This window comes from Leptonotus elevatus, chromosome 20 (genome assembly GCF_054856555.1).
Source record: "Leptonotus elevatus isolate MCC_2025b chromosome 20, RoL_Lele_1.0, whole genome shotgun sequence".
Classification (NCBI taxonomy): domain Eukaryota; kingdom Metazoa; phylum Chordata; class Actinopteri; order Syngnathiformes; family Syngnathidae; genus Leptonotus; species Leptonotus elevatus.
In genome coordinates, this window is record NC_141258.1 from 7,133,302 (window position 1) to 7,146,323 (window position 13,022).

Here is a 13,022-nt window from a genome sequence, read left to right on the forward strand (position 1 = left end):
TTGTCAAGTCAGGGAATGTATTATAATTGTAAAGTGAAATGTGTGTTTGCAGCACATTGTCCAAAAAATTACTGGCAGCGGTGGGATTCGAACCCACGCCTCCGAAGAGACTGGAGCCTTAATCCAGCGCCTTAGACCGCTCGGCCACGCTACCGATGTGGAGAACTTGGAACATTTTAAATAGATGAATTTTTCAGTGTTATTTTTATATATAATTTCCCTGATGTTTTATAATGTGAAGTTGTGTACTAAATTTGCTGTTGTTGGTTTAGTCCCTTTCATTTATTGGGTTATGATTATTTACTCCAATTTTGTTTAAATAAAGTTTGAAAAAATGGAGAGAGACATATTTGTTAGCCATCTCAACATTACGTTATAATATGCAAAGCTATGCAACAGTTTCTAAAATGTACCTCATGTGAGCGGTATTTTTCCAGATATTTTACGATAATCTGAGATTGTCATCATGGTCAACTATAAAATAAAGGTGCCCTTATTATAAAACAACATACTTTTTTTTTTTATCAAGGCAATCAACTCCAGCTTCAATTATCGACCTAAAACGTATTTAACATATTTAAAGTAATGTTAGATTTTAATTGATATTTGTTTAATATAAGGTTTACCTGCCACAGTTGTCGTCTCCACTCACACGCCTTACCCGGGATGAGTGGAACAGACTACAGCCACACAAACAAAAAAAATTCCAAAAATTCTGTAATAATAAAGTGTTTACTCATGAAATTCAATGCAAACCTTTATTTATTTTTTTTACATTCACTTAATGTAATCCTTTTTTTAATCCACAGTCTTCCAAAAGAAATCTGTTAAGTAAACAATTCTATCGGTTTTGGCTCCACGGACCACATTCACAGAAGACAAATTCAACATTGAAACAGCAACTTCCCGAAAAAAGAGAATCTTGCGCAGAAAACTAGATGAAGCTTAAATGCTGGAAGGCAAACATGCAAAAATGCAAAGCACCTTTAGCTAAAAACCTGTTATATAAAAAAAGATGTAAACGCAACTCGTTTAGGGTCTGGCGGGGACACTTGAAGCCCTTTTTGGGGGGTGGCAGGGGGGTAAAAGTGCGCACAAGCGAAGTTACTCCTCCATCAGCGCCCACGCCTCCTCGGCTTTCATGTAATACTGGTTTGCCGAGCGCCCTTTCATGGCCTCCATGGCAGCTCCGGCGGCTTCAGTGAACAGGTCGCCTGTAAGGAGACATGGATGAAGATGCATTTGGTACTCTGAGATTTAGTGGGGATTTACCAGACGTAATCCAACTCTTAATACCGCCACTATTATGTCAAATTTGGAATCTGGTTAGTGGTATGAATTTCATGTGAGAGAAATCTGTCTGACAGTGCATCGGCATCTGTCTCATCCTGCCATCATGCAACCAAAATAAAAAAATTCTTGACTGTATTATCGTGGCTCTACCTGCTTTCTGTGGGTCCGCCGCGAGGTTGTAGCCCCCCACCATGAACATCTCGGCCTCTCTGGCCAGCAGGAGATAACGAGGCTCGTCCTGTATGCCGTCAAACTCGCCGCCCTCGTCGTGCTCGTCCATGTTCAACGCGCTGTCGTACCAGCGGATCGCCTCCTCCCAGTCCTGCTGTCTGTTGCGGTAAGAAATGGCAAAGCGAAAGCATTGAGACCATTGTCCGCCCTATTAAAAACGGCACTGCACTGAAATGGAGGAGAATGTCCTCTAGGGGGCAGTATTAGCACATCTTCATTCATTTGAGGCAAAACTCTCACCTGTCTGCTGACAAATTAACTCCCGTGTCAAAAGCTCGGGCCACCGTGATCATCGAAGATCTGTCGCCGGCTTCGGCAGCCTGCAGGAGATACTTGAAGCCTTTCATTTTGTTTCCTGCGTTTTCCTGAAAAAAGACGCAACAACGTCAACGGTCAAGTGAGGCCAGAAAGAACAAACAGGAAGAGGAAGTAGCACCTCCATCTCCATGTTAGGCAGGATGTGGTGGGGCAACTGCAAGCAGCACTGTCCGATGGCCACGATGGCCTCCAGCTCACCGCACTGGGCGGCTCTCTCCAGGTGAAACATGGCCGACTCCTCGTCCCACTGCTCGTCCTTCTCGCAGAAGCGGCCCGCCTCGTGGTAGCGCACCATGGCCAGGTGAACCTGGACACCGGGAATGTTCAAATCGCAACACTCAAATCGCCGTGGAGATTATTTTTTAAAAGTGTTTTTTTTTACCTTCCCCAGGATGGATTGCCCGATGCGCTTCTGCATCAGTGAACTGAGTCGCTCCACCTCGGTGGCCACGCAGGAGGGTCTGTGTACGTGAGCGCGGGACGAGTGGAAGAAGCTCCACTTCTCTTCTGTCAGCTGTGTGGAAAACACACACACACAAACGCACACTTTATCAGCAACTTGAAGCTCATCGTGTTGGGTTGTACCCCTCGACTTGATTAACTTGAGGACATCCCTGTTGGGATGAATGAAAAAAAAAATCACACAAGAGGCGGGCACGGGAGCACACTCACATACATAAACAGAAGAGGTAGCTGGTTGGTTTAGATTTTTCTATATGTTGCAATTGGAACCAAATCTCTCATATTGGATCAAAAGTCTTGGGACATTTTTGAACATATCCTCAAAGTTCTTAAATGCGTATTTGGGTGAGTTTGCTGCAGACGAGCCTCAGCATCCTGACCTCAAACACGTCCGATTTCCAGTAGATGTAACTCTGACCCAAAACTTTTGTCCGTATTGTGTATTTAGCCTCAAGGGACATGCGCTGCTTTTTGAGGGCTTTATGCACCAATAAAATTACGATGGCGTATTAGGGCCACATCAAATTTTTTTTTTAGGTGGGGGGTGATATTCAGAGAAAAAAAACTCACAAATTTACGAGAAATAACTCGTATATTTGCGACATTATAAAGTGGCAAATTTGCAAGAAAAAAAACACACAAATTTACAGGAAAAAAAATCGTATATTTGCGACATTATGAAGTGGCAAATTTGAGAGACAAATACTCACAAATTTTCCAGAAATAACCTCACAAATTTGCGGCAAAGTGGCAAATTTGTAAGAAAAAAACTCACAAATTTACAAGAAAAAACTCATATAATTTCTGAGTTTTTTTTTCCTCACAATCTGTGAGTTTATTTCTAGTAAATTTGTGAGTTTTTTTCTCGCAAATTTGCCACTATATAATGTTGCAAATATACGATTTTTTTCTCGTAAATTTGAGAATTTATATATATATATATATATATATATATTTAATATGCAGAGAAAAACGTTTCACAAATTTACGAGAAAAAAATCATATATATATATATATATATACATAGCCCTAATACAGTGTCGTTAAAAAAAATCGTCCCTTGGTTGTTTGAATATAATTTCGGTATAGCAACCAGCGCCCTCTAGTGCACAAATAAGTGAAATGTGAGGAAAGACAAAGAAATGAGTGGAAAAAAGATGCAACAGGGAGGTAGTCTGTCCCCCGCATGGTGATGATTAATAGATTAGATGTGGCACACCGGCGTCTCATATGTTGCTTTACCCGTCTGACACTGTCCTCGTCCGACTCGGAATAATGTCTTTGGTGGTGGTGGCGGGCCTACAGCGTTTCCAGATAAGACATGCATCATAAAAACAAAGCAGTGAAATACAAAACAGCGGGAAAAGAAGCTAACAGGTTTAAGGAGAGATTAAAAACATCAACATTGGATTGTTTACCCCGTCCGGGTAGTCGTTGGCGTCTCCCTCGCTCCTCCTCTCGCTGGGGTAGCCGCTGTCCCCTCCGCTGTCCGACTCCTACGCACACGAAAGCCCAAAATGTGACACTTCAGCTCTACTGGACTCCACAGGTTCAAAAGTTCCATTTCGTACCCTGTGCTCCCCTGCGTTGTCCAGTCGTTCCTGGTCGTACATCCCGGTGAAGGATAAGCCTGTAAAAATTGAACAATAAATGTGGATGTTCATGTTTCTGGAGACATTTTGGGACATTATTGTTGAATGTTTATGTCAAATTTGCCAGAGGATATTTATTAAAACAAAAGTTACATTTTTATGGATGGCCGAGTATCAGGTTGATACACGGCCTTAAAGTATTTGTACGCGTGAGGGCAACCAATACCAGTATCGGCCACCCTCTTTTTTTTTTTAAATTACCATAAATTTAATGCAATTTTAACTCATTCACTCCCAGCCATTTTCACTGAAGCAACCCCCTTCGCTCCCGGCTGTTTTACTGCATTTTTTAACTGATTTTGCTATATTGGGTTATTTAGGTCTTTCTATAAAATGATCTGTCATTCTTTTTTTTTGGGTGTAAATTTCATTTATCAAATGTACTAGTGGTATTGGTCCTTTGTATCAGTATTGGTTACTACTCAGAAGTTGAGTACTCGTACTGGTTTCGGTCTTAAAAAAGTGAAAATGTCACCCCCAATTTTTGACACGCAAATCATCTCCAGTTAGCAACAGTGACGCCACAATTACCTTTAAAAAGTAACCTAGTAACTTTCCAGATTACTTGATCTTAAGTTACTTAGTTACTTTACTGATTTCAAAGTAAGTTAGATTAGAAGTTACTTTCTAATGCATTAAGCATACACACCGGCAGGAGACCTTGCCATGCACGCGGGCGCCACCAGGGGGGAGCAAGGCACCGAGTCCACATCGCTCATGCTCATGCTCTCGTCCACCGACGACGTCTCGGACAGGCGGGACAGCAGCGGCGGCGCCCGGCTCCCGGAAATGGTGCGGACGCGGGGGGAACCGCACAGCTCCTCGCAGCCTCTCAGCACCGTCTTTGCTGATTTCTAACAGGGGAGAAGGGAAACATAAGGAGAGCTGGTGGGATGTGATGGAAGGAGGAAGTGGAGGGGGGGGGGATGGGGGTAGCCAACCAGCAGTTTATTGGTGCAGTCCAGCTGCTGCCTCTCGGCCGGGGACAAGTCGAACGGCGTCAGCCCCATGCTCTTGCAGATTTTGTTGCACAGGTGGGAGTGGAAGAAGAGGGCCATGCCTCGCACACCTGAGGACACAAAGACTCCTGATTTCATCGTGCATGACGTCGTCAACACGAAAAGGGGAGAATGCGTACCCAGATTCCCGTCGCCAAAGTCCGTTCCCTTTTCCGTGTGAATTTGAGGGTCGGTGTAGAGATCGCCAACGCCTTGGATGTCCACCACGATCAGCTGGTGGCCAGATCGCTCAAAGCTGAAGTGACTAAAGGCCTGATGGGGACAAAACGCAACGGATCTAAGAATTGCTGACATTTTAGGAGTCATATTTAGATGAATACAAATAAATTGTCAACTCTATGGGAGGACCAAAAATGCCAAAATAAAAAACAAATAAATAAAAGTGAAAATAAAAAGTGGATATAAAAAAAAATACATAAAACATTTGATTAAAAAAATCTAAATACATATAGAAATAAAAATAAAGTTTTAAAAAATTGATTCAAAAAATCTAAATACATAAAAGGTGGAAATAAATACAAAAATAGAAATAGAATATCAATACATAAAAACGCACTGCTCAAATATTTATTTATTTATGCATTATGAAACGTTATTCTAATGAGCGGGGCGGTCCACAGCAAGAGAGAATTCACACACACGAAAAAAACAATGGACCATGTTGTCAACCAACTCAAGTTGCAAGTTGTGGTGATAGTGGACAAGATAGTTTTCTTCCTTGTTCGCCGACCTGCTTGGTGTGAGTGAGAGAACATTCCGTCCAAAGGCAGTTTGTAATGGCAGAGTCCCAAGACACGCCTCATTTGATTAACATTTCATGACGGATTATGAGAGCAGAGCCTTTTGATTTATTGACTGCTATTCAAATCTATTCATATATTCATTTATTTATTTATTTTTACATTTATTTTCATTTTTTGAGTCTTATTTTTTACTTGTATTTATTTATTAATATTTTTGTTGTTTTTATTTCCATTTATGTTTATTTTTTTGTGTTAAATTTTTTGAATTGAGTTTTTTCCCCACTTTTATTTATTTATTTGCTTTTTATTTGGGCATTTTTGGTCCCCCCCAAACAACTCACCTGCGGCGTCAATCTGATGTTGTCGTCCCGCACGAAGCCCGAGTTGGAGTTGTACTTGATGTACTTGCCCTCGATGTAATGCTCCAGGTGGAAGAGCGGCTTGCCCGGCCTCTCGGTCATCTCCACCACGCACATCTGCATGATGTCCACCTGGCCCAGAGCGTTTTCAAGACATCCTTCCCTCCGTCTCAAAGCAGATTTATGCGATGTGGTCTACCTGTTTGGGAGGCCTGTGGCGATTGAACTCCTCTCCCCAAAGCTTGGCCTCCATCTGCAGACGCACGTCCTCAAAGTAGACGCTGCGGTCCACCGTCTCCATGTAGCGCTTGGCTACGTAGTTGCAGGCCGTCTTCCAGTTGTGGCTGTGCGAGAAGCTGGACAGCTTCTTCCTGTGAGCAAAAAATAATAATAAAATACCGTTTGAGAGATTTAGAGACTTCCACCGTAATCTATTTTTAAAGCCTGACAAGCATTTTTGGAGTATAGATGAATGCTTTGTAAGTGCTTCGAACCCTGGGTCACTTTAGCAAAACATACTCCATGTAAATAGTTCTACTTACGTTCTAAAGCACTCCCTCATGGCCCCTCTCCCAAATGGCTGTGATAGAGATAAAGATAGTGAGTCGTAAATAGAATGTACATTGCAACAGTGTTTTTCTTCATTGTGTGATGATACCTGTGCAGCCATCTTGATGTGGACCCGGTCTTGGGCCCACTCGCCTGTTATGGCGCTATACCTGCAATGCATTCAGTTTGTTTAGTCCTCGCGAGCATAGAGCCCATTTTAGTATGATTACAAGTGTTTGCAATTATAAAAATATGACGTCATGAAACTTATGTGAAAAATGTCGGATTATTTATTGACGCAATTTTTATTAGTTATTATTTCTTTATTTGCAAAAAAATTCTAAAAATGATTTTAAAAAATGTTTTAAAGCAACACTAAGGAACTTTCAGTTTACGTTGATTATGGCGGCGCCATATGGACAAAAATGGTAATGAAGGAAGACCACATTTCCCATGAGGACAAGCGCATTTAACATTTTTTTCATTTAATTTCATTTTTATGAAAGCCTAGATTTTTTTATATTGTACATTTATAACAGATATAAAATTATCATGCGATTAATTATGATTAAATACCCCTTATTTTAATTGTTTTTATTAGGCCCGTCGGGCGATTAAAATTTGTAATTGTAACTAATCACATGACTTCACTAGTTAACTAACAATTAATCACAAATTTTATATCTGTTCTAAATTTACAAAAAAAAATTATCCTAGGTTTTCATACTCTTGTTAGCAAAAGTGGAATTTTTTACGTCTATAGCCGTCAATGGCAGTGAATGAGTTAAGCTGCTGAAAATGACTGACTGATGAAAAAAAAAACAACTTTCAATCCATATGTATTTTTTTTTAAAGAATACTGAAAAAAAAGACGACTACAATGGAACTTTACCGTTTTTGTTGTTGTTCAGTGGATGCTTTTAATGACTATAATAGAGAAAATTAGACATTCAAAAATGCAGAAAATGGCTGCCTATAATGCACAACAGCTGTGCCCAATACTTCACAGCAACAACAAATCACGAGCGTTATGCTCTCCCAGTCATAAACATGTCAAGCGTCCTGCCTTTTAACATCACGCGCTCGCACTGACGTGAGCTTTTGTTTTTTTTATCCCCAACCCATCACAAATCAGTCAAACTTTTGTTCTGCTCTCCATAAACGCAGCAAAGCACTGCATTATCCTCAAGTTAATGTTTGCCCGCTTCCTTGTACGCACACCACCTGTTTGTCTTGGCCCTACTCGCGAGATTAGTAAACACTGTTGAGAATGCAGGAGCGCCGCTCAACTCGACACACATTTCTAGTACAGTCTCGTTTTAGCTTACAAACCACATCAGGCTGGGAACACCACGTACTATTTGGCTCCATGACACTAAAGTGGGTATAAAGACAAAGAAGAGGAGGAAAGTAAAATTAGCATATGAATAGCCGCCACTGCCTCCGTTTCTCGCTCTCTGTGTGGCTTATATAAGAGATTGAATGCGAAAAGTGCACTCAGCGAAATAAAGCCCTCCCGCATTGTGCGGCGGCCAATGGCGCGGTACGTGGCGCTAAGTGTCTGAGCCAGATGTGAGCGGGCGCTTAAGATCGCTGGGTTTCTGTGTCCAAACCGCTGCTGTTTTTTTGTTTTGTTTTTACCTAAAACTAGGCCGCGGGTTCAATACTGGGTTCAAGTGGAAAAGGCTGTTGGACTCAGTGGAGCTAATTGCTAATGTGAGAACACGAGGGTTGGGATTACAGTTATTAGCAGGGATTATCGTTGCTGTCAGGTAGAGTGAGGTCAGGGGTCAAAAGAGCCATTTTAGACATTGAAACATTGTGATGAAGGAAACAGCGTGTTAGTGTTAGTAGTGTAATGTACTGAGGGCCTGAAGAGCACAGAGAACAGAGAACAGAAAAATATCCAAGATGTCGAGATTCATTTTCTTCTACCTTTCGTCTTCCATTTGTGGATTTGTGTGTGTGTGTAATTTTTCAGACTTTGTTTTTCATATATTTTTTTACTTTTCTGCCTTTCTGTCAAATTCCTGACATTTCTAGCAACTATACGAAAATATTATAGTAATTAATATAGTAAAAACTATTTTTTTGTTAGTTTGTTCTTTTACATTTTATGGCTATTTTTGACCCTTTTCTGACTTTTTTCTTTCATCAATTTTCTGATATTTTTGTCTTTTTGAACATTTGCTTTCCTGCCTTTTTTTAAAAAAAATTAAGTTCCTGCCTTTTAAAAAAAACATTTTGTGTACATTTGATGGTAATTTTCTGACTTTCTTCTTTTTGTTTTTGGACATTTTATGGTTATTTTTTTAATGTTTTCTTTTCTGCCTTTTGTCTTCCTTTTTGACATTTATGGTCACTTTTTGGACATTTGTAGGTAACTTTTAATAAAGTTTACATCTACCTTTCGCCTCTCTTTTTGACAACTTAAAAATTTGGATTTTGACATTTTTTTAATATTGAATTACTATATTTTTAATCTAAATCTCATTTAAAGAATAATTTGTCTGAAGTGACCTCAAACAGGATTCATTAGCTCAGCTTACAATCATGTGGAACCATACTATTGATTTGAATTAGAAAACCGATGGTTGCTAGTGTGAAAAGCTCAGTCTGGTTCACTTGAGAGGTGTCGGAAGTGGTTTGGAGTGTTCACGTAGTCAGTGGAAGCGTAAATGTAATCTGGTTAAAGAAACACCTCAGATATTCCCGTTTTGTGGTCAATACAAGAGATAAGCACATGTAAACAAGATGATAAAAGCCGATGTCTAGACCTTGACTGCGAGCACAAACATGCATCCTGAGGTTATTCCCACCTGTAACGCAAGCAGGGTTCAGTCTCTTTGTCCTCCAAATGAAATTCGGCCCAAGGGTCCGGCATGGCTTTGGCTTTCATGATGGCATTTTTCCATGTCTCCTATTGCAACAAGCACATTGAATACATTTTAAAAATTGAAACAACCGTTTGTTTTTTATGGGAAATGGGCTCGAGCTCAGAAAAAGCATTGAAAATGACACTTTTTGATTAAAACGTAAACTAATGCAATCATATATGATTAGGGTTTCAAAAATGAGTAATGAATTTCAATTGTTAATTTGTAAACATTTTCACCAGATGGTGCAACCCCCCCGCCCCCATTCAAAGCATGCAGCAAAAAAATTGTTTTTTTTACTTTTTTGCAACAAACTGATATAATATTTAAAAAATAATATTCACATTAACTGCCATTGACGGCTATAGACGTCAAAAATTCATTTGAACTATTTCTATTAGTTTTACACTTTTGTTAATAAGAGTATGAAAACCTAAGAAAAATATATTGAACATTTAGAACAGATATAAAATTTGTGATTAATCGTGAGTTAATTATTGAAGTCATGTGATTAATTACGATTAAAAAATGGAACCCCCGTGACGCGATTTAAAAATTAGGGGCGCCAGGCGATTTTTTTTTTAATGGTAATTAATCGCATGACTTCACTAGTTAACTCAATATTAATCACACATTTTATATCTGTTCTAAATGTACAATAAAAAATCTAGGGGCGCCAGGCGATTTTTTTTTTTTAATTGTAATTAATCGCATGACGTCACTAGTTAACTCAATATTAATCACACATTTTATATCTGTTCTAAATGTACAATAAAAAATCTAGGTTTTCACACTCTTGTTAACAAAAGTGGAAAAAATGTTAAACTAATAGAAATAGTTTTAAAAATGTTTTACGTCTATAGCCGTCAATGGCAGTGAATGAGTTAAAACACCAAACTGCTCTTCCTGTTTTTGTGTCTTTTTTAAAAAATATATATTAATCGTCTTATCGAACTCAGGGACACACCAATGCAAACTAGCACTGGGGTGTGGACTTGTTTGCATTGAAGGAGGAAGCAAGTTGGATGACACGTCAGTCATCTGCACTCCGAAAATAACTTCCTTAGCGGGCGGGGTTGATACTCTATCATGTCAAGTAATTTAATCCTTTATTGCCCGGAGCAGTCGCACGTCTCTCTCTCTTCCAAAACATAAATCATGCAGATGAATAGAACAGAAAAAAGAAAACTTTGAAAAAGGATCAAGGAAAAAAAGGCAATGAAGGAAGGTGGTATAGATGATCAGTAGTGAAGGGACGGTACAGGATAGTAATTGAAATGGTTTAACGTACCCGCGCACTCTCAGACAAAACCTGGTACGAACCTTCCGCCAAATGCTCTGTTTGATTCTATGTGGGAAAAGGTGAAGAAAACGCACCACTTTTCATCAGCACAGCACATGATGCAACAAGACAAACTTTGATGTTTCGGCAAAGCTACAAACACAAACACAAACAAAATCACACATTTTGTTCCTAGTGACAAAAAAAGTCCCATTGAATAAAAATTTAAACAGATTTCTCCTATCATAAAATGTTTTTGTTTTTCCATTTGGACTAGTGAATTTCAATGTTCTGTTTTTATATTTGTCCACCAGATGGCGCTACTTCTCCCATATTCAAAGCATGAAGCAAATGTGTCACACTTTCTACTTCCTTATTGCTTAAATCTTATTTAAAGTGGTTACACTACAAAACTAAAATATTTTACCAGCAGTTTTATGTTTTGTTTTTTTTGTCATTAGGGACAAACCCCTTAGAATTTAATACAACGCCTCCCCACCTTGTACAAAAATTCTGTCTTGGGCATCGAGTTCGAAAGCTGGCGGTTGTTGACCAGGTTCTGCATGTACTGGCAGATCTCTTGGGCGGGTTCGTCCAAGATGGAGCAGATGAAGCCGTCGTCCTGTTCGCAGTCATCGTCGTCGGTGAGCGAGGAAACCCGCTGCTTGGGTGCGCTCCTTTTGTCCGAGGACCTGGTGTCGCTGCCCTCCTCCTCCATGCTAAACATCAGCTCGTCCTCCATTGTATCCACTGGTGTGCTAAAGAAAAAAATACAGAAGATGGCGTGAGTGGAAGTGTTGGAACAACAGACTGTGGTATTGAACATCCCTAACAATAATAATGTTACTAATACTAGTTTTGATCTAGAATTGCTGGGCAGCTTGCCTCTGAAACTTAAATCATTTACAAATAATTTAAAATGTGTGCTACTTTTTCTCCATTCAAAACACGCAGCAATCATTTTACACTTGTTTCCATTTTTCGCAAGGGTGCCTTGCTCCTGACATAAAATGAATGTCCAACTTCAGAGGTCTTTTCTCAAAGTCTCCTACTTAAGGGTTAAAAAAAAAATGGAATTTATATTTGATACGTGTAGTAAAGTGAATATATTTACAGAGGTTTTGGAGGATTTTTTTGGGCCCATAGTTTGGAGGTTCGTTTGACATTCGTTGTTTAGTCACATAGCAAACATTCGAACATCAGAAAATGTAACGCAAGCGTGCTAACCACTAGGCCACCCAGTGTTGCCATTCTGCACGACAGTTACTAGCTGATTCTGCATGTTTTCAATTGTGTGCTGCAGCGGGGACGAAAGTGGACCATGCATGTCATGGATGCAGTATATTCGATTGCATTGCAGCATACTGCCCCTCAAAACGAGCATGAAGATTCATTCGAGATTTGTGCATGCGCTAAGTGAACCCACCAAACCTGTAGCTTGACACTTTGCAGGCGTGTAACCAAGCGCTCTCCTCTTGAGTCGAACAAAACACTTTTCTCTCGGCGACAAGATATCACGCAGTTTGACTTATCCAGAGATAGGTCACTCCCCGCCTCTCCAGCGAGCCCTGCGGGTCCCGAGGCAAGCGGTTCGATGGGAGGGTTTCTCTCGCGACGGTTCCACCAGTCGCCACACCGATGTGGACCGTCTGCACGTAACAACAGCGTTCCATGGAAGCCCCGCCCCGCGCGGTCTGCAGCTTTTTCGGGCTGTCGGAAATGTCACAACAAACGCCCCACTGGGAGGCCCTAGTACAAAGACGTAAACATAAATAAAGACATAAATAAATAAAGTGTACAATTGCATAAAATAAACACATTTGACATATTTTAGTGCTAGTCTGACACTTATAAGCACCTACCATCAAGGAGAAATGTATAAATTACAACCCGGAAGTTGCTTTTGAATGCAGCGTTTATGGTAGCACTTGAACACTTGAAAGCCAAGCAGACTCAACCAACTGTGGTACTTTTACAGTTAAACGTCTTTTCAAAGCCGTTTTCTTTTTTCTTTCTTTTTTTCTTTTACAGAAAACCCCTTCAAACGACGGGTCCTCCTCGAGATCGTCATTTTTTCAAACGAACTGAGCTGCTGTCTCCTTGCTGCTGCTTCATCGTTACATTTCGGATCCTCTGATTCGACACATAAAAACACGTCATATTGTATTGTATAAGTCACAATGCAGACTAGGATCCACACGTGTTTTATATTAATTTACGCTGTCAGAACAATGGCCG

The 13,022-nt window shown here is 40.1% G+C and overlaps 1 protein-coding gene and 1 non-coding gene across 4 annotated transcripts; both read right to left on the reverse strand.

Annotated features, from left to right (window-relative positions):
• Positions 1–72: 72 nt before the first annotated feature.
• trnal-aag (transfer RNA leucine (anticodon AAG)) lies at positions 73–154 on the reverse strand. The gene has a single exon. It is a non-coding gene; the product is annotated as a tRNA-Leu (tRNA).
• Positions 155–744: 590 nt separating this feature from the next.
• On the reverse strand, positions 745–12,796 carry eef2k (eukaryotic elongation factor 2 kinase). Of its 3 annotated transcripts, none has more exons than XM_086065243.1 (20): positions 12,647–12,796; positions 12,216–12,533; positions 11,284–11,542; positions 10,794–10,850; positions 9,446–9,546; positions 6,736–6,796; positions 6,620–6,657; positions 6,277–6,448; positions 6,060–6,209; positions 5,095–5,227; positions 4,898–5,025; positions 4,606–4,810; positions 3,876–3,934; positions 3,723–3,800; positions 3,547–3,603; positions 2,225–2,356; positions 1,961–2,149; positions 1,765–1,889; positions 1,444–1,622; positions 745–1,214 (listed from the first exon to the last, which is right to left on the reverse strand). In XM_086065243.1, exons 3-20 carry the CDS (start codon positions 11,524–11,526, stop codon positions 1,105–1,107), a joined length of 2,217 nt encoding a protein of 738 aa, XP_085921369.1. In that variant the 5' UTR covers positions 11,527–11,542; positions 12,216–12,533; positions 12,647–12,796; the 3' UTR covers positions 745–1,104. The 3 variants fall into 3 exon arrangements, with proteins under 3 accessions (XP_085921369.1, XP_085921368.1, XP_085921370.1); XM_086065242.1 differs by having other exon boundaries at positions 12,211–12,533; positions 12,647–12,667; XM_086065244.1 differs by lacking the exon at positions 3,547–3,603 and having other exon boundaries at positions 12,211–12,533; positions 12,647–12,795.
• Between the last annotated feature and the right edge of the window lie 226 nt (positions 12,797–13,022).

Coding starts and splice junctions, on each gene's coding strand:
- eef2k (XM_086065243.1), bottom strand. CDS start 11,526: ATGGAGGACGAGCTGATGTTTAGCATGGAGGAGGAGGGCAGCGACACC. Junction 9,547..10,793: donor TTTTGTCTGAGAGTGCGCGG/GTACGTTAAACC, acceptor TTGTTGCAATAG/GAGACATGGAAAAATGCCAT. Junction 3,935..4,605: donor CATGGCAAGGTCTCCTGCCG/GTGTGTATGCTT, acceptor CAATTTTTACAG/GCTTATCCTTCACCGGGATG.